The sequence below is a fragment of the Triturus cristatus genome, chromosome 9 (assembly GCF_964204655.1).
Source record: "Triturus cristatus chromosome 9, aTriCri1.1, whole genome shotgun sequence".
Classification (NCBI taxonomy): Eukaryota; Metazoa; Chordata; class Amphibia; order Caudata; family Salamandridae; genus Triturus; species Triturus cristatus.
The window spans coordinates 882,172,773-882,193,106 of record NC_140592.1 but is presented as its reverse complement, the minus strand read 5'-3'; the positions used below and the strand labels follow the sequence as shown (position 1 = coordinate 882,193,106).

The following is a 20,334-nucleotide window of genomic DNA, read 5'->3' as shown; positions in this document are numbered from 1 at the left end:
GATTTATCAGATAACAATGAAGATGAAGAGTCCCCAGAGAACTCAAGTATTTCCAGTGGTGTAACAAAGCATGTGGTGGTCAATATTACAAGCAATGATAGCAACAAGCCCTTATGTATGATTTCGTTTGGTGGTATAGTTTTACAGGTTGCAGCAGACTCTGGATCTCCATTCACCATCATTGCTAAATCAGTATGGGATAATACATTTGTTAACACTATTGGCCCACAATTGCAAACCACTGATGTGAATCCAGAAAGCTTCACTGGGCAAAAAATTGATATGCTTGGTTTTAGATCTTTAATATTCGAGTTCAAGGGTAGAAGAGCATTGTGTAAATTGTATGTAGCCCAAGATGGACCTTCAGTTTTAGGTTGGAAAGACCAACGTTCTCTTGATATTATTTTGAATCCCAATAGCCCTGAACAAGTGCTAGTCATGTGTGAGGCAGAAAACACAAAGAAATGGGTTTTGGAAGAATTTCCAAAAGTTTTTAGTGGCAACATTGGAAATCTGGAGGGTTTAACGCATAAAATTCTGGTCAAACCCAATGCAGTTCCTAAAATTCATAAAGTACGTCATATTCCACTAATTGTTCGAGATGAGGTAAAAGCAGAACTTAAAAAATTGTTAGATGCAGATATTATTGAACCAATTGAAGCATCTGATTGGATTTCCCCGATTGGTATTGCCAGACGTGCTAATGGGAAAATTCGCATGTGCATAGACTTAAGGTATTTGAACGAGAATATAATTATTGATCAGTTTCCTCTCCCGAGAATCGATGAAATGCTTTCATTACCAAAGGTGCAAAATGGTTCTTGACAATTGATTTATCGTGTGCATATCACCAAATTTCGTTACATCCTTTGAGTAAACACCTTACAGCTTTCTGTACTCCTTTTGGTTGTTACCAATTTCGTCGCATGCCATTTGGGTTAGCGTCCGCGGCTGCGGTTTTCCAAAGGCTGATGTATGAACTTTTTGGTGATATGCAAGGTATAATATTCTTCCAGGACGATATTCTTATAATGGGTCCTAACAAAAAAGTTAATGATGAACGTTTAAGAAGAGTTATGAACATCTTACAAAACAAAGGAGTTACAGCTGAACTTTCAAAATGTAAATTTGCAGAAAATAACGTAACTTATCTGGGTCATGAAGTCAGTGCCTTAGGTATTAGGCCCCAAACCATCTTAGTATGTGCCATTAAAGATGCTCCTCCACCCAAATCGAAAGAGGATCTTAGATCTTTATAGGACTTGCAGAGTTTTACACTAAATTTGTGGACAAGTTCTCAGAGAAAACTTGTGTAATGAGATCCCTACTTAAAAACAAGGCACAGTTTAATTGGTGTAATTCTTGCCAAAAATCTTTTGAAGAATTAAAAAAGGCCATAGCGCAGGCACCTAGTCTTCAAGGTTTTGATCCTTGCGCACAAACAATTGTCACCACTGATGCTAGTAGCAAAGGGTTAGGTAGTGTACTTACACAATTAGATGAGAACAACAAAGAAATTATTATTGCTTTCGCATCACGTTCTCTCACCCCTACTGAGGAACGTTATTCGGTTGTAGAAAGGGAGACCCTAGCTTGTGTATGGGCTCTAGAACATTTTAGGAAATTTCTTTGGGGAAGGAAATTTATCTTACGGTGCGACCATAAACCATTGACTAAATTACTGACCACTGATGGTTTGACCAATGCCACAGCCAGAATAGCTAGGTTATCCATAAGGCTACAAAATTTTGTGTATGAAGTTCAATATATGCCTGGTGTTAAAAACTTTACCGCAGATTTTCTGAGCCGTATGTCTTTACCATTGGTTGAGCTCGACATGAACTCTTGGAACGATTTCTCAGTAGCTCACATATCATCAAATAGGACTCAATGCAGTTTTAGCAAAGAAGAATGGCTCGAAGCAGAGAACTCTACTTGTCCTCAAACAATTAATCATGAAGGGGTGGAATGGAATTGATAAGAAATTTGTGAATGATGAGTTGCAAGGTTTTTGGGAAGTCCGGAATGAACTAAGTCTTTCAGATATGTTTGTTTTACGTGGTGATAAAATTGTACCACCAAAAAACTTAAGGAATAAAATAGTTAATTTAAGTCATGAAGGGCATTCAGGAATTACACGCACCAAACTGCGCCTAAAAGAATTATATTGGTGGCCTAGGATTGATTTAGATGTTGAAAGATGTGTGAGATCATGTGTAAAGTGCGAGATTTCGGATAAAACGCTTAAAACATTCAATCCGCCTTTAGCTTCTCCTAGTTGCCCTAATTTTCCCTGGGAGGTTGTAGCCATTGACTGTATGGGACCAATTTGTTGGCAAGATAATTCGCAGAAATACATTTTGGTACTTGTAGATACTTTTTCAAGATGGTTAGAAATGTGTGTTGTAGATACCATAAATACCAAAACGGTGATAACATTTTTAGATGATATCTTCTTATGGGAAGGCTTCCCTAAATTCATACTATCTGATAATCGAGTACAGTTTAAATCCTTTCAGATGACAAATTATTTAAGTGCTTCTGGGATTCAACAGAGATTCACGGCATTATATCATCCAAGTGGCAAAGGTATTGTTGAGAGAGCCAACCGCAGTATTAAAGGAGTTATCCAACTTGCTAACAAAGGTAATCTATCTTGGGAAGAAGAATTGAAAATACGTATTTGGGCTTATAGAAGTACTATCCATGGCACTACCAGTAAAAGTCCTTTTTCTTTAATGAGAGGTAGGATTCCTCATTCAAAAATCAATCCAGGTTGGTTAAATATAAGTGGAATGGTTTCTTGTGACATACCTATTGTGAGAGAGAATATTAAAGAATCTCAGATGAAAAACAAATCCTACTATGATTTAAAACATGGCACTAAACAGGTTAACTTACATAGTGGTCAATGGGTTAGAGTAAAAAATGCTAGGAGAGTTTCAAAGACTGAAAGCAAGTTTAGTGAACCTAAACTGGTGGTCAAGGTTATGAACAACACTGCTTTACTTCAAAATGGTGAGGTTTGGCATTGTAGTCGTCTGGCACCAGTTTCATATAACTCTGAATCAGAAGAGTGTAACAAATGCAAAAAATGTTGGTGGTTAGATACATGTGATTTTTCACGACATATTGATAATTCCAATTCAAATGATGAAAGTGTAAATCAAAGAATTTCTTCTGATGTTAATCTTGAAGTTTCACAAGATTGTATTGTTTCTCCAAATAGTGTCTCTTTACCTGAGGTTTCATCAGATGTGAATTCTTCCTTGGGTGACCAGTTCATGATGTTCAAGATTCTATTATACCACAATTATCTTGTGATGAAAACATTGTAAAAACTTCTAGTGGTAGAATTGTTAAAAAACCAAAATCGCTAGAAATTTTTGATTGTAGTTGATGATATATTTTTTTTTTTGTTGTTTTTGTTGTTTTTTTTTGTTTGTTTTTCTTTAAAGAAGGGGGATTGTGTAGTATGTGGCTTTAAGAGATGTCATATTGTTCTAGATTGTAGAATGTATTGTGTGTGTAAATTCTATCTTAGGACAGTTCTGCTATGGAGACTGTCAGCGTTGGAGGTGTTGTTCCTGTGTGCGGGGGGCTGTAATAAAGAACTCAGCAGATATCATCTTTAGTGAGTTGAGCTTCATTTTAAGATGCTACAATGTATATATGATGCATTTTGTTGCATTATATGCCTTATAGTATCGTAATATAGCTTTGTTCTACCATTCCAGACTCTCAAAGAAGTGCTGAGGTTATACCCTACAGCTCCTGGCACTTCACGCCGGTTAGAAGAAGAACTAATCATTGAAGGAATCAGAATTCCTGCTGATGTTCCAATCATTGTAAGTGCCATCACTCTGGCTTCACAACAAGAGCACTAAACTGTGACATCTTTATGAATTTCAGAATGTTAAATGTTTACCCTTTAAAGATTTTCAGGCCCTCTGCTTACACAATTTTAAGCTCCTAATTTAAAAAATGTATAGTAAATGGTGTTATCGATGGACAATACATTTCTTAAATCTTTTGTTGTGTTCCTTTTAAACATTCAATCAATGAATCAGTCATTTGTAAAGCGCACTACATACCCGTGAGGGTCTCAAGGCGCAGGGGGGGGGCGCTACTGATCGAACAGCCAGGTCTTGAGCATCCTCCGGAAGGGTCAGCAGGTCTTGGGTCTTTCATAGGCTCAGTGGGAGGGTGTTCCATGTCTTGGCGGCGAGGTGGGAGAAGGATCTTCCGCCAGTGGTTGTTCTTCAGATGCGCGGGACTGTGGCAAGTGAGAGGTCGGTGGAGCGTAGCTGGCGGTTGGGGATGTAGAAGGAGAGCCGTCTGTTGAGTTAGGCTGGGCTGGTCTTGTGGAGTGCCTTGTGTGCGTGGATGAAGAGCTTGAAGGATATCCTCTTGCTGACGGGGAGCCAGTGCAGGTCCCTCAGGTGGGGGGTGATGTGGCCGTGGCGTGGTACGTCGAGGATCAGTCGTGCCGAGGTGTTTTGGATGCGTTGTAGTTGTTTGATGAGCTTGGTCGGGGCTCCCGCGTAGAGGGCATTTCCATAGTCGAGTCGGCTGCTGACTAGGGCCTGAGTGACTGTCTTTCTTGTATCTGTCGGGATCCATCTGTAGATCTTGCGGAGCATGCGGAGGGTGTTGAAGCAGGAGGAGGAGAAGGCGTTGACCTGCTTGGTCATTGAGAGCGTTGATTCAAGGATGATTCCTAGGTTGCGTGCGTGGTCGGTGTGTGTCGGGGCTGCTCCCAGTGCAGTTGGCCACCAGGAGTCATCCCAGGCTGAAGGGTTGGAGCCGAGGATGAGGACCTCCGTCTTGTCCGAGTTCAGTTTCAGACGGCTGGTCTTCATCCAGTCTACGACGGCATTCATTCCTTCATGGAGGTTGGCTTTGGCGGTGATGGGGTCCTTGGTGAGGGAGAGGATCAGTTGAGTGTCGTCGGCATAGGATATTATGTTGAGGTCGTGTTGTCGGGCGACGTGTGTGAGCTCGGCCATGTAAATATTGAACAGAGTCTGGCTGAGGGAGGATCCCTGGGGTACGCCGCAGATGATCTCGGAGGCTTCGGACCGGAATGGGGGGAGGCGGACGTTCTGGGTTCTGCCGGAGAGGAAGGAGGTGGTCCATTCCAGAGCCTTGTCTTGGATCTCTGTTGCGTGGAGGCGTGCGCGTAGTGTGCGGTGGCAGACGGTGTCGAAGGCGGCAGAGAGGTCTAGGAGGATGAGTGCTGCGGTCTCGCCGTTGTTCATCAGGGTCCTGATGTCGTCGGTGGCAGCGATGTGGGCGGTCTTGGTGCTGTGGTTGCTGCGGAACCATGACTGGGAAGGGTCCAGGATTCTGTTTTCTTCGAGGTATCGGGTTAGCTGTCCGTTGACGATGACCTTGGCCGGGAAGGGGAGCAGAGAGATGGGACGGAAGTTCTTGAGGTCTCTTGGGTCAGCCTTGGGTTTTTTCAGTAGGGCGTTGATCTCGGCGTGTTTCCAGCTCTCTGGGAAGGACGCGGTCTCAAGGCGAGGGAGAGATTGATGACGTTGCGTAGGTGGGGTGCGATGGAGCTGCTTGCTTTGTTGAAGATGTGGTGCGGGAAGGCATCTGACGGAGAGCCGGAGTGAATTAAGCTCATGGTCTTGATGGTGTCATCGATGCTCACGCTGGCCCAGGCTGGCAGGGGGTCGTGGTCAATGGTGTGCGGAGGGGCTGTTGTTTTGCTGTCTGTTGGGTCTGTCTGGGTGTTGAAGCTGTCGTGGATGTCTGCTATCTTGCGGTGGAAGAAGGTGGTGAGGGAGTCGCACAGGGCTTGTGACGGCGGGATGTAGTTGGTGTTGGAGCTGGGGTTGGAGAGTTCCTTCATGATGTTGAAGAGCTCCTGGCTATTGTGTGCGTTGTTGTCGAGGCGGTCTTTAAACGAGGTTCTTTTGGCGGCCCTGATGAGGTGGTGGTGGTTGCGGCTAGTGTCCTTGTGTGCTGCGAGGTTGTCTGAAGTTTGTTCGCTGTGCCATTTCTTCTCTAGTTTCCGGCAGGCTTCCTAGGAGACCTGGAGTTCTGGGGTGAACCAGCTGGCCCTCTTGCTGGTGTCTCTGTGGGGGGGGTTCTTCAGCGGGGTGAGGGTGTTGGCACAGTCTTCGATCCAGCTTCTGAGGCTGTGGGCAGCGTCGTCGGTGTTGGAGGGTTCGGTGGGTGGGCTGAGAGCGAGGTTTGAATGTAGTTGGTCTTCGGTGATTTTGCTCCAGCAGCGGCGGGGGATCTGTTGGGTGCGGTGGTGTGTGGTGGGTTTCTGGAAGGTGAAGTGGATGCAGCGGTGGTCGGTCCAGAGGAGTTCGGTGGTGTGGCTGACGGAGACGTGCGGGCTTGAGGAGAAGACTGGGTCGAGTGTGTGGCCGGCGGAGTGGGTGGGCATTGTGATGAGTTGCTTTATGGTCATCAGTTATAATCAGACAAGGATCCCAGCAACACATCATAGCTTCCTTAATTTTTTAGATCAGTTTCTACTTGATGGAATCTCCCTTATCATGACACAGTTCGCATATTTGTCAGAAACTGGTCTGACTTGGAAAACGGTAGTTGTTTCCTGATGGATTTTTTGTATGCACAGATGTATCCTGGAATGGATAAATGTGTCTGTTAGTTAAAAGCCCTCTAACATAGGCTCACTTTAGCAACCGACCCCTTAGATGTCTGCTGTAACTGCAAGACATATGGGCTTACAATAACACATTAATTCACCCTTTGTTTAAAAGGTGTATTCAACAGTTGCCTTGAACAATACATTTCGAGACTTTCTGATTTGTATTTTGTGTAGAGGTAATTTTCTTCCTTACCCTGACCAAGTACTTTAACGTTCTGCTTGTTCAAAGTTGTGACCTCCTCATTTGAACGATGAATTATCCAATATTCCTCAAGTAGGGCAGTTGCTTACATTGTTAGACTGCAAATTCATACATTTACAGAATCTATGTATTTCACCCATCCCCAAAGAATATCCCTCACTGTTCCCTCATTCAACAACCCTCTCCAAAATACTAAAGGGCCGATTACGATGTCGAGCGGACTTGTGTCCGCCTGATATCGTCTCGTAAATGGGACCGACCAACCGTCGGTCAGCAGTCCGGCCCTCCTCATTAGGATGTGATCGAACACTGTTCTGTCGCATTCCAACAATTCCCTATGGGTGCATGCATTGCGGCTGTAAACCGGCTGTAATATGTGCTCCATAGGTAAATGGGAGGTGTTGTTCCTCCCTGCACCCCATGGCAGGCACCTCAAGGTATCAACAGAGGGCGTCATAGGTGCCCATTCGCCCCCCAACCAGAGGCCTCGAACACAAGGGGGTCCTGCTGGGGCCCTCCAAACATACTTTTCCGACATAGTTTCGATTTCGGACAGGCCGGCATGGAAACCATGCCGGAAACCATGCAGCCGGTTCTGACTGGCTGAATGGCTCCTTGAGTCCGTCTGAAGCCTGCCAGAATGACCGGCAGGTTTTGATTCCAACCAGCTGATACTTAATCAGCCGGTCATAATTGAAACCAACGATGGGGTTAGAAAGCCTCCAACCAAATGTCGGAGGTAAATCTCATCCAGAGTATAAACTTTAACTAGATGCTGGTCACGAAGACCTTTCTTCTAGTAAAGTCCTTCTAACCCCAGACCCAAAACCTTAATCCTATACCGTAACCAAACATAACTTTGAACTATATGCTTCACTTATATTAAAACCATAATATCAATGCTGTACACCCAGGAGTTGAAAAATAATTAGATACCCACAAACATGAGATATTGTGCAAAAGTGTCATTTAGTGACCGATCTTGCCACCATGAAAGCATGTGTTGTAGTTAAATGAAAGAAATAACTCTCAACAAATCAAACGTCAGTCTGCCAGGCAAACAATGCAATGGTTGCAGCACTGTCTAAAAAAACAGTGCACACATTTGTTAACTGCTTTCTCATAAGCAAATATATTAGACAGCCGCAGGCTTGAAGATGTTTTTGATTTTGACAATCCATTTAGGAATGCACTTCAGGACCAGAGAAATTCCCTTTGTTCCTCATTCCAACCTATGAAGCTCATGGGCCTTAATTACCTTTCATCATTGCCTACAAGAATGATACCCTCTCTTCCTCCAGAGTCTCTCACCAGCGGAAAACTCACTCCCATAGTCAAGTTTATCTAAAATGTCATTGTCCAGAGCAAGTCAGTGGCTCGATGCCACCTTCTCCTTTCTCTAAACCTGGATATCTACTTTCTTCCTGCAGTTTGTCCCCAAATTCAAAATTGACTCCCCAAAGTTCACAAATAGTCTAACAACTCAACAAGGTCTTTCTGGAATAACATTGGAAGCACCTGATTAACAAACTGAATTTTGTAGTATGGAAAGTAAACTACAGTAGTAGTACTTACTACAAAATGCAATTTGCAGACATGTGGAAGGAGATCTCCACCTCTCCTATCTTTCTATGGAAAGATCTCCACCAAGTTAAATTTACTACTTAGTAGTAATTGTGGGAAGGTCCAGAGGGTTGGTGGAAATAAATGTAGAAGGGACCAGTGGGAGTGATGGGAAAATGGAGAGTATCTACTACAAAAGGGTAGAGTTTTAGGGAAAAGTAAGGAGGGGTTTAGGGAAGAAAAAGCTACCAAAAATACCCTCCAACAAAGTAAGCCCATAACTACTGACAAGCTACTCTTCTAAAATTACTACAGAACTAAAGGAGGAAAAATAAGTAAATGTACACCAACCCACATGATCACTTACAGGTACACCAACTCACTCCCATCAAAAATAATGGAGGCATGTAAAAGTACTTAAAATAGCAGCCAATGGGAAATAATTTTAAATCATATTAAGTCAACTTTTAAAACCACACACACACAATATATAATCTTAATTGGTGATTCAGAAAATAGATTTTGCTCCAATTCATATTTCATGAAGTTATTTTGTACAAGGAAAAATTAAGGAAATTGATAGACTGCTGCATTTGCTCCAGTCTTTATTATGTATACACACCAAAATGTGTCAAATAGCGGCGTGCACTAGTGCAGTGATTTAGTTTGGAATAAATCTTTTTGGCTCTATTCTCTGATAAGCAAGTAGCAAACATGGCACAAACGGTTTCTGCACCTGTGCAAAATTGGGTGTAATGCAACTGATGGCATACATACAGCACAAGGCAGGAGAAACACATCCCACTATGTGATGTCAGCCTATTTTAAAAATAATATTTAGCCTGTTCAAGTTAAACCCTACATCACTCCATCTCAAATTGACTCCCTCACTAGAATACTAGATTAACAAACATCAATTATCCCTTCTGATGAAGGCAGTAAATCCCATTTGAGTAGCCAATCTCATGGTAGGTTGAATGCTGCTACAAGTCATTTCACCTCTGATTCTAGCAATATTAATAAACTTATACTTCTGCCCTTCATTGAACCTGCCCTGTCCTCTACGGATCCTGGCATGGACCGAACCAGCATGGCTGATGTTAATCAGCCATTTCTGGCTCCATCTATCCCTGATTGGAATTCTTTTATCAAGTTACACAATATATGCCTGTTCCAATAAACTTGGAGTGTGGAGCCCATTTTAAAACTGAGCCATTTGAACTATTCCATCCCCGCTACTATGGTCCTGTCAGAAGGCCTGCTGGTGGACTAATGATCGGGGTTAGATTGGACCTTGACCGTTCCATCCAAATGTTGCACCTAGACTCTTTTGATATCTTTGTAATTCGAGTTATCTAGGGAGAGGACTCACGATATATAGACATTTTTATTGTTTATGCTAGAGGGGTATTGGGAGGCCTAAGATCTCAAACTATCTCATTTCTAGAAGACAAGTTGACTGCACATCACTCGAAGTCAGGATTAATATTGGGGGTGATTTTAACACCATATACGAGCCCCTGGACCAGGACTATAACACCAGAAACCGGGATGAAAACAAGATTTGGTAAATTCCACAGCTTTATCTCCCTCCCATACAAATGTGGATAGGGGCAGTTTACAGCTGAAGGCTTTTACATTGGATTTTTCCCTTTGAGCCACAAATGTCAGAGCACCCTCTGAATGGCAGGGAGCAAATACCTTCAGTATTTCCATCCCCTCGAGCTGTATAGATTATTTCCTTCTAGATCTTTGGTTATGGCACAGCCTTGTGGACAAGAAGGTCACAAATAGAATTGAAAGTGATCATGAGCCAGTGTCAAGAATTCCTGTCATACGAGGGGAGGAAAACGGTAACCAGCGAAAACGGACTACATCTCCCAGGATGCTTAGCGGTTGAGAGGTTATGTAAACAGGAGAGCTGTTACATAACTCAAGGGAAACACGCCCTTATGTAAACAGGAGAGCTGTTACATAACTCAAGGGAAACACGCCCTTATGTAAACAGGAGAGCTGTTACATAACTCAAGGGAAACACGCCCTTATGTAAACAGGAGAGCTGTTACATAACTCAAGGAAAACACGCCCTATAAAGGGAGGAACCGGGAGGTACAAGGCTGTCGGATATTGTGTTTACACCGACGTACCTGCTTCGTGAAGAGCAGTGTTCCGGAGTGGTGCTCCAGTAAGGCAAGAACGGAGGTAGGTCGAGTCGTTACTCCCTGGGCCGTGTCTTGCCCCATCGTCACCTGTGAAGGACCCGGAAGCTCTACCGGTCAACCATTGAGCTTCGCTTTTTGACTCGGCTGAGTCCAAGCGCAGTGGCGCTTTTGCTGGTTGGAGTCGTAACTCCCAGCCCGACCAGAGACACAGGGACTGCCAGCTGTAACGCACACCAGGAGGTGTTTGCCGCGTTACAGACTCGGAAGTCCACAGGATCGATCGAGCGGCTGCTCTCGGTTCAGTCTTCTTGCTTGTGATTGGGGTATCGGTGACGCATCACCAGGAGGTGACTCCGCGTCCCGGTGCAGTCTGAGGAAGAGGTTGAGCGGCTGCTCCCTTCAGGTAGAGACCCCGGCTGGGTGTTTCCCTGACTCCTCGATTCTCCCCAACACTCTTCGTGCCCCTCACAGCCTACCGATTGGCATTGTCGGCCATTTCATTTCTGCCCTCTGTTGGCATACGCCGGGATCGGCGTATATGCAGAGGACGGTTAGGACCATCCGTGCTGTGGGCTGGTAACGTACTTAGCCTGGAGGATTCCAGTGACTATAACTTTTGTTTGTTCTTTGTATTTTATTTACCTTCATTAAAAGAACTAACCCTTCACAAGTGGTTGCGTCCTCATTGTCGTGTCTGTTAAACGATCCTGAGACGTTCAAGGCGTTACAGCCAGCTTACCTTCATATGGCCTCACTCTGCCCTAGGTTAAGAATGAAGCAAATCATTCTAGCTCAAACTAGGGAAATTACTCCTTCAAATGACATGCAATTTCTTAAGTGGTCTAAAATTGCAGATTCACTGCTCACCCTACAGCAAATTAGCAGAGACTTACAGGATTGCCTTTGAGACCTGTCCTATAGATCATCTCCTGTTGACCTTGACCTTTAGTCCTCATCAAGGGTCATAAAAAGATCAAATTCAAAGATAGTAACTGGTTTAATAAAGAGGGTAAAATAGCCCGTAGGCAATTTACGTAAGTCAGATTGCACTAATGATATACCACAAATACATTTAACTAGGAAGACATATAAAAGGGCTCAAATCCAAGCAAAGAAAGGCTGAAACGGAGAAAGGTGGCAGGAACTTAAATGGGCTTGTGCTCTGAATGGTTCCACTAGGTTCTGGTCACTTGTAAAACAGGAGAGAGGTTAAGACATCACCTCTCCAGGGGAAACATGGCTGCCGGAAGCTAACGGCCGCGGCTGAGTTCCCCCTGACACTCGCTCCTAGACTCCGCATGAAACCCAGCAAGATGTGCCATCTCCGGTCCTAACGGATTCATTCGAAAAGTTCCCCTTATTTAAAAAATAAAAAGGGCAGTGCTTTCCAACGTCGATATAATTAATGCTCTTAAAGCTTCTACAGTGGATTATTTCCTTCTTAATTTAGGCTCCACTTCCTTGGATTTTGTCTGGGATGCTTTTAAAGCAAACCTACACGGTCAACTTCACAGTCTGATTTGCTCAAAAAACAGAGAAGAGGCATTAGTCTTTAAAAACTTGGAAAATAACATAAGCAAATTGGAGGACGAGAGGACAAATAATCCCAAGTATTCTAATGAAAAAATGACACAAGTCCATAAAGATCTCGACTACCTATGGCAGGTTTATAGAGGAAAACTAGAGACAAAAATTAAGGCACAGTGGTCGGTCCAAAACATGCAACACTTTGAATATGGCGAAAAGGCAGGGGCTATTTTGGCTTGGAAGGCAAGGGCAGACCGCGTTAAAAATAACATCAGTGAATTAATATTAGATGAGAGTGGTGGGAGCTCCGGGAAATGGGGGGATATGCAGAGATGTCTTGTTTCCCTGTTTTCAGATCTATAGAGAGAAGAGTCTATACCAAACTCAGAGAATATCCAAAAGTGGTTACAGCTTAAAAAACTACCTGTCTTAACTGAATGCAGCCGACTCTCTCTAGATGCCCATATAACAGAGTCCGAAATAAAATTATATATCAGCAAGGTTAAGAACAATAAAGCTGCTGGGACCGATGCCCTCCCGGGTGAAGTATATAAAATGCTTCAGAACGAGTTAGTCCCAGAGATGTGTGAACTATTTAATTCTATATATAGCCCAGAAGGTAGAGTCCCGAACTCCTGGAAGGAAGCTACGATTGTTCTAGTTTTAAAACCTGGGAAAGATCCCCGCAAAGCAGACTCATATAGACCAATCTCCCTGCTAAATGCTGATTATAAGATCTTTATGAGTATATTGGCACGGAGATTGGTCAAGGTAGTTCCCTATTTGATAAATGGGGATCAAAAGGGCTTTATCCCTGGCATATTTATTCAGGAGCAGACTCTGCAGTTAATTGGCAGCATTGATCTAGCAGTAGCAAGGGCGGAGCCTCTAGCCGTCGCAGTTTTTGACGCGGCTAAAGCCTTCTTTATTCAGACTCTGACCAACTGCTACCAGGGTACCTCTGCTACAATTCTGCTAAATGGCCTGTTAACATCTAGCTTTGCAATATCTAGGGGGACAAGGCAGGGCTGTCCCATCTCGCCCCTGCTATTCGATCTGTATATAGAGCCTTTGGCCCAAGCCATCAGATTAGACAACTCAATCACTCCCTTTAGTGTTAATCTATATAGTAGCAAGGTAGCCCTTTACATGGACGACTTGCTGATATATACCAATAACCCCATCGAGGCACTCCCTAGAGTAGAAATACTCCTGGAGTAATTTGGCGTACTTTCAGGCTATCTTGCCAACTCCTCCAAAACAGAGGTGATGTGCTGGAACATCGATAACTGGGCTGGTCCTATAAGTAAGGAATTTAGATACCTTGGGATTACTATAGTAAATAATCTAGATGATATTCCGAAGATTAATCTGAAGGTGTCTAAAGAGATTGATCAGTTATTTCTAAGATGGAAGAACTTACCCTTAACTATATACGGAAGGGTTAACTTGGTAAAAATGGTAATCTTGCCAAAATTAACCTATTTATTTAGCACCATCCCCCTTGGTTTTTTAAGTAGTGACATTAGTAAAATTCAAGGCAAGATAGGCAGTTTCATTTGGTCCAATAAAACCACAAGGCTCTCCTGGAAGAAGTTAAGATGAAAACTTCTGAAGGGAGGCCTTGCTCTCCTGGACCTGCTATGGTATTCCCTTTCGTTTCAATTTAAAAATGTCCGGGCGCTACTTATCTCACCGGGGGATTCCAACTGGGGGATGATTTTGAAGGAAATGGCTATTTTTGAAGGTGGAGGAGAGGGTTTTTTATATAAGTTTGGAGCCCCAAGTTTTTTTAAAAAGGTCCGCTTGAAGGTATCAAAAACAGCCCTGAATGGGTGGTATAAAATCAGGGGAATGTGGGGGATCTGTTATTATTCAGAGTTTGCTCCTATTTGGGATTCCCCCGGTTTGCCCGCTTGTTTGGAGGACAGCCTTGCGAAGCCCATAAAAGACGCCGGTATTTTGATCTAGACTGATCTCATCTCCTCAGAAGGTGTCCATCCATGGGAGGTGTTAAGGTCCCGGATAGATAGCTCATTCTCAAAGTTTAAATACCTCCAATTGGTTTCCTGGTTCACCGCAGAGAGAGAACATATAGGTGGAAATTGGGAAATAGAGCTCCTTCTTCAAAATACAAATCTTATAAAAAAAGAGGCAGGTCTTTGGTATAAAAGGCTTCTGGAAATCGATGTGGCTGAGCTTCCTTTGTCTAAACTGGGGTGGCAGAGTGGGCTAAAGAACGGTGATGGATTAAACCCAGATCAGTTAACTGGGGGTGAGTGCTTGCATTGTTCAACACTCCGTCCATCATTTCCCTTGGTTTTTGCTTTGAGCTTCCCTCACAACAGACGGTTTGGAATCTGTCAGCTCTGGACAATTCTGTTGTAGAGCTATATGAACCTTCACTCCTCACACTATACAAGTGTGTTAAACCAGCTTCATTAAAAAAGAACCATTTTTATGTTATTAACAGATTATATTACACTACCAAGAAAATAGCTAAGTTTGATCCCCCTGCATCCTCAAAATGCCCAAGATGTGAATTCTCCCCGGCTGATGATTTACATATTTTCTTCGATTGTGGGAGTTTAAGGTCCTTATGGCAGAAAGTGGAATGCGCACTTAATACCATCTTCAAAGTTAAGATCAATTTGAACCTCTCTCTAGTAATTTTTGGCATCAATAATGATTTGCTGAACTGGATGTCAGTAACACAAAAAGGCTTGATTATGTATTTAATTCTTATTGCCAGAAGGGAGATTTGTAAGCTGTGGAAGGATCCATTACCCCCACTTTACGAGAAATGGTTGAGTGCCTCATTTAGTGCGGCCCGATTAGATCTTGGACACTTGGATGGTACGGAACTCAGCATTTGGTCACCACTCGTAATTTGGGGTAGAGACTTGAGATTGATCTAGTGCCCCCAGGTCCTATGATTACACTTAGCTTCATAAAGAAGTTGGCCTGGGTAGGCCTATAGCTAATGCAAAAGCAGAGGTCTGGGGGAGTTCAGGTCTAAAGGATGGCTTACTGCTCTTTATTGCAGGTGCTATATGGTGAGATGAGGACAAAAAAAAAAAAAAGACATCACCTCTCCAGAAAGACATCCTCCCCCCTCACGCCCACATTCTTGGGTTGGCCATTTCTCTAGCTTATATTTTTCAAATGACTCGAATACCATCCTGAGGATTGAACTCGTAGATGATGCCCCAGTTGACGCCAACTGCCTTTTTGATTCAGCTGATGTGGTGCTAGTTTTGGATGCCATGAATAGAGGAAGGGTACTGAGATTGGATGTCCGACAGAGATAATTGGACCAAGTATGTCCTTTTATCCAATGCCATTATTAGTGGTGCCCTCATACTCGGCTCTTGGAAGGGTGCAGAGATTATTCAAATTTATAAGAAGAGGTATAAAGGTCTTCCACTAAATTATAGAGCAATCAATTTGATAGACAGTACACAAAGAAATCTATGCTCGTTTAGTTCTGGGCAAGTAGAGGAGTGGATTGCTGATAAGACCATTATAATTCCTTTTCAGGCAGGCTTTAGAAAAATGGTATCCAAGTTAGACCAAGCCTTTCGTCGCCTCCTTATTTACTGTAAGACTGTTGTGGTTGATGGAGGCAACTTGTATGTTGCCTTCGTTGACCTCAAATCTGCCTTGAGTCTAGTTCCGCATAACAGATTATGGAAGGTTCTGGATGATATGTGCATCCTAGAATCCTTCTGAGTCTGTTAATGAGGGGAACTTTGCCCATGTCTGTTGGGGAACTCGGGTCCAGGTGGCCGAATACTTTTTAATCAATAAAGGTGTTCACCAAGGATGTGTTTTGGCGCCCACCTTATTTTCATTGTAGATCAGTGATGTTGTCAGGCATCTTTCCTTCTGATTAACTCACAAGCTGGGGAAAATAACCCTATATTGCTTTTTGCGGATGACACTCTGCTGATATCAAAAACTCCTAGTCATTTCCAAACAAGTGTTAACTCACTTTGAGAATTTCTTCTCTGACTGCGGTCTTGAAATAAATGCTGCAAAGATAAAGCTCATGGCCTTGAACAAACATAGATCGTTTAAAAGCAGGTTATCACTGGGTGGTGCACACCTCCAAATTGTTGAGGTCTTTAGTCAAGTGGGTATTAATATTGCTTTGAATGAGGTATGTAAACCCCAGATAGAACTAATGGCTCACAGGCAGTTAACAGCAGTCACTGCAAGATAGCATAGCAGATCCTTCACTAACACAATTGCTCCGGTTTTACAGCTATATGACAGCAAGGTGGTCAGTTCTGCTCTTTATGGAACCTAGTTGTGGGGGCTCTCTAAACTCGTTGCCTATCTCAGAGAACTGATTTCTAAGGAATGTAATCAAGTTACCCCAAAGCAACACAATTTAACACCTATTGATGGATATGGGCAAGCGTAACCTGGCAGACAGAGTATGACGTCGTCCTCTACTGTTCTGTAGGAGATCGTGGCTACAAAGAAAGCGATCTAAGTATGCCCTGGCCTCAGGGACGTGATGGAGGCAAACAGATTCCACAAAATACCCTGTCTGAAAGAAACACGTTAGTTAGATTCCTCACCTTAGAATATCCCCAGGCGTCAGGCTGTATCCGGAAAGATTTTTCGTCAGCAATACCCTTGCGCGTCGCTAGGCGTCGTCTGCGGCTCCGCGTCCGTCGTCGGTGTCGTGATCGCCGGGATGACGTTGTCGGAGTACTTAGATGCCGCCCTCGCGCGCTGACGTCAGTTCTTCTTTTTTCCGTGCCAGTAAGCGCCGATCCGGGAAGAGCATACCCTTTAGTCACTTTTTGACAAAACTTTTTTGAACTCTTTTGGTTCCATTCTTCGTCAACATCAACTCTGGTGCCGATAGGGGTGCCTGGCTTCAAAGCTTGTGACTCCTGTCACTGACTGATGTCGGTCACGGACCACCACCGCCGGTTCCTCTATTGCCTTGGGGCAGACAACGATGCCGAGTGGTGCCTCGACTGCCAGGCCGTGACTTCGAAGGCTAGGCGGGACCGCAAGCTGCTCGAGTTCCGACAGTCTGCTCCGCACCGTTCAAGGTCCCGGTCGAGGAGGAGGTCGAAGGACCGGTCGTGGAGCCGCAGCCACCACCGCTCGTCGGGGTCCAAGTCTTCGCGATCCGGTAAGTCGAAGCACAGCAAGAAGTCGAAGAGGCGACATCGCTCTTCTGGCTCCCCTCGCCGGTCACGCGACTCGGCTGAGGGTTCGGGTGTCACCACCCGCGCGGCTCCGTCGGAGCCGCAGGAGTCCCGTCCGTCCCCATACCCTCCGGCCCCTGGGACTGACGCAACTCCGACAGAGGTCAGTGCCTTCCTCATGGCCATGAGTAATCTGGCTCCGCCGTCGATGCCTACCGGCGTGCCTTCGGGACCCGCAGGCTCGACTGGAAGGCCTAGCGAGCCGGCGGTTCCGGCCCCAGCGCCGTCATCAACTCCGGTCCCGATGCCGCAGGTCCCCGAGGGATCCAGGCCTGGATCGCAGTTGGTGCCGGTTGACCTCACGACCCCTCTGCTGGCGCCGACTCCTCCAGTGCCGCCCCCGGCGCCGCCTTCGGACGACACCGTTCCCCGGTTTAATCCCGGTCCGGGCCCGGCGTAGGAGCGGCACCGCCCGGCGCCGCACCGGACGCCGATAGGTGGCAGTTTCATCTTCCGCCTGGCTCTGATCATTCCACCTGTATACCAGGTATCTGATGACTGGGAGGAGTCTGAGGACCCTCTGGCCTGGCAGGGTCAGTTATCTCAGGACTGGGCAGACGAACTGGGGGGATGCCAGTGGTCTTAACACCTCCCCTGACACTGGCTTCATTTCTCCTCCGACCGTGGCTTCGGAGGAAGGTGCTATGTTTTCTGTGGTGCTGCGCAAGGCGGCCGAAGCCCTTGGGCTGGAGCTGCCTGCTGTGGCCGTGAGGACTAATCTCCTCACTGTAGTGCTCCAACCGTCGGCAAGCTCCTCTGAGCCTCTGCTGCAGTTTATTGAAGCACTGGTTGACGTTCTGAAGGGCACCTGGTCCAAGCCCTCCACAGTTCCTCCTGTGGACCGGAACGTGGCCCAGCACCACTGCCCTGCACCGGGCGACCCCTGTTTTCTGTCCATGCACCCCACGGCCAAGAGCCTGGTTATCGAGGCCTCTACCTCCCAGACCTCCTTCCCGTCCGCTCCCCCGGATCAGGAATCCAAAAGGCTGGATCAGTTTGGAAAGAAACTGTTCTCCTCCCTTAGTGCCTTTTGTACCATTACTCCCACTCCCTGTGGGATACGGTGGAGGACGTGCTGCCTCAGTGTCCGGAGGAGGCCCGGACACGGCTCGCCCAGGCTCTTGCCGAGGGGCGGAATGCGGCACGACATGCAATCCGATGTGGACTGGACACAACGGACTCGCTGGGCAGGGCAATGTCGACCACGGTGGCGCTTCGTCGCCACGCCTGGCTGCGGTCCACGAGTTTTTCCGGGGATATCCAGAGCACCCTCATGGACATGCCCTTTGATGGCAGTCGCCTTTTTGGCGACAAAGCGGATAGTGCGCTGGAGCGCTTTAAGGACTCCAGGGCTACGGCCAAGTCCTTGGGCCTCTCGGCCCGCGCCCGCAAACTTCCGCTTTTTGCCCCTTTCGTGGCCAAGGAAGGGGCGCCCCCTCACGTCCGCCTAGCCACAGGCCGCAGAACCAACCTCCACCCGGACGTGGATTCCGCCGAGGTGGTACAGGGGGACAACGTGCCGGTCCGTCCACATCTACCCCAGCAGCATCCGCCTCAAAGCCCTCCTAGTCTGAGCTTTCAGGCCCATTCCACACCAGTGGGAGGCAGAGTTCGCCATCAACTGCTCCACTGGCGTTCCATCACATCGGACAGGTGGGTGCTGCAAATCGTCCAAAGGGGCTACTCCCTCCCCTTCGAGGCGACCCCTCCAGCCATGCCACCGCAGTGCCATCGAATTTCGGGGGATCACTTGCAACTTCTGCAGGAGGAAGTTATGGCCCTCTTGGCCAAGGGGGCCATCGAGCGCGTTCCTGGTCCAGAAGTAGGTCATGGTTGTTATTCCCACAACTTTCTGGTTCCCAAGAAGGGCAAAGGGGGCCTATGCCCTATCTTGGACCTCAGGAGCGTCAACACCTTCCTCTGGAAGGAGAAGTTCAAGATGCTTACCTTGGCTCAGGTTCTGGCTGCCCTAGACCCTGGAGACTGGATGGTAGCGTTGGATTTGCAGGACGCTTATTTCCACATCCCCGTCCTGCCGGCCCACCGGCGTTACCTGCGGTTCACGGTGGGCCAAGAGCATTTTCAGTTTACCGTGCTCCCCTTCGGCCTCACCAGTGCCCCTCAGGTGTCCACGAAAGTGATGGCGGTGGTCGCAGCTCATCTGCGCAGAGTGGGGGTTCCAGTCTTCCCCTATCTCGACGATTGGCTGTTGAAGGCGGGCTCGCCCCAGGCAGTCGTCTCCCACCTCCAGACTACGGCCGACCTCTTGCATTTGCTTGGGTTCTCCATCAATGTGCCAAAGTCGCATCTGAGTCCCTCCCAGAAGCTCCTCTTCATCGGAGCGGTTCTGGACTCGGCGCAGTTCCGGGTCTATCCTCCGGAACAGCGGGTCCGGGATATTCAGGCTCTGATTCCCATCTTTCGGCCTCTATCCCGGGTTTCGGTCAGGTTGGTGTTTGGTGTTGCGGCTTCTGGGTCTGATGGCCTCCTGCATCCTGTTGGTGCATCATGCCAGATGGCGAATGCGGGCTCTGCAGTGGGACCTGAAGTTTCAGTGGGCCCAGCATCGGGGCAACCTGTCCGACCATGCCTTGATCTCGGAGGGCACTGCAAGACAGTTGCAGTGGTGGCTCACGGACCGCGATTGGGTCAGTGGCAGTTCCCTCGCCCTACCCCAACCAGAGCACGTAGTAGTGACGGATGCGTCCCTCCTGGGATGGGGGGCCACATGGCAGAGGCGGAGATCAGAGACCTCTGGTCTCCGGCGGAATCTCGGCTCCATATCAACCTGCTGAAACTGAGGGCGATCCGACTTGCACTGAAGGCATTCCTTCCCTCTGTCCAGGGAAGTGTAGTGCAGGTGTTCACGGACAACACCACCGCCATGTAGTATTGCATCAAACAGGGCGGGGTGGGGTCGTGGACCCTTTGTCAGGAGGCTCTGTGCCTGTGGACATGGCTGGAACATCAGGGCATCACTATAGTGGTTCAACATCTGGCGGGCTCTCT

The 20,334-nt window shown here is 46.4% G+C and overlaps 1 protein-coding gene across 1 annotated transcript in view; it reads left to right on the top strand.

The window, feature by feature from the left end:
• Positions 1 to 20,334, top strand: part of LOC146799012 (cholesterol 24-hydroxylase-like) — a 422,103-nt gene that overhangs the window by 325,597 nt on the left and 76,172 nt on the right. The window contains exon 12 of the mRNA XM_085626407.1: positions 3,738 to 3,848. Within this exon, the coding sequence (XP_085482533.1) occupies positions 3,738 to 3,848 (111 nt within the window). The remainder of the gene's footprint in view (positions 1 to 3,737; positions 3,849 to 20,334) is intronic.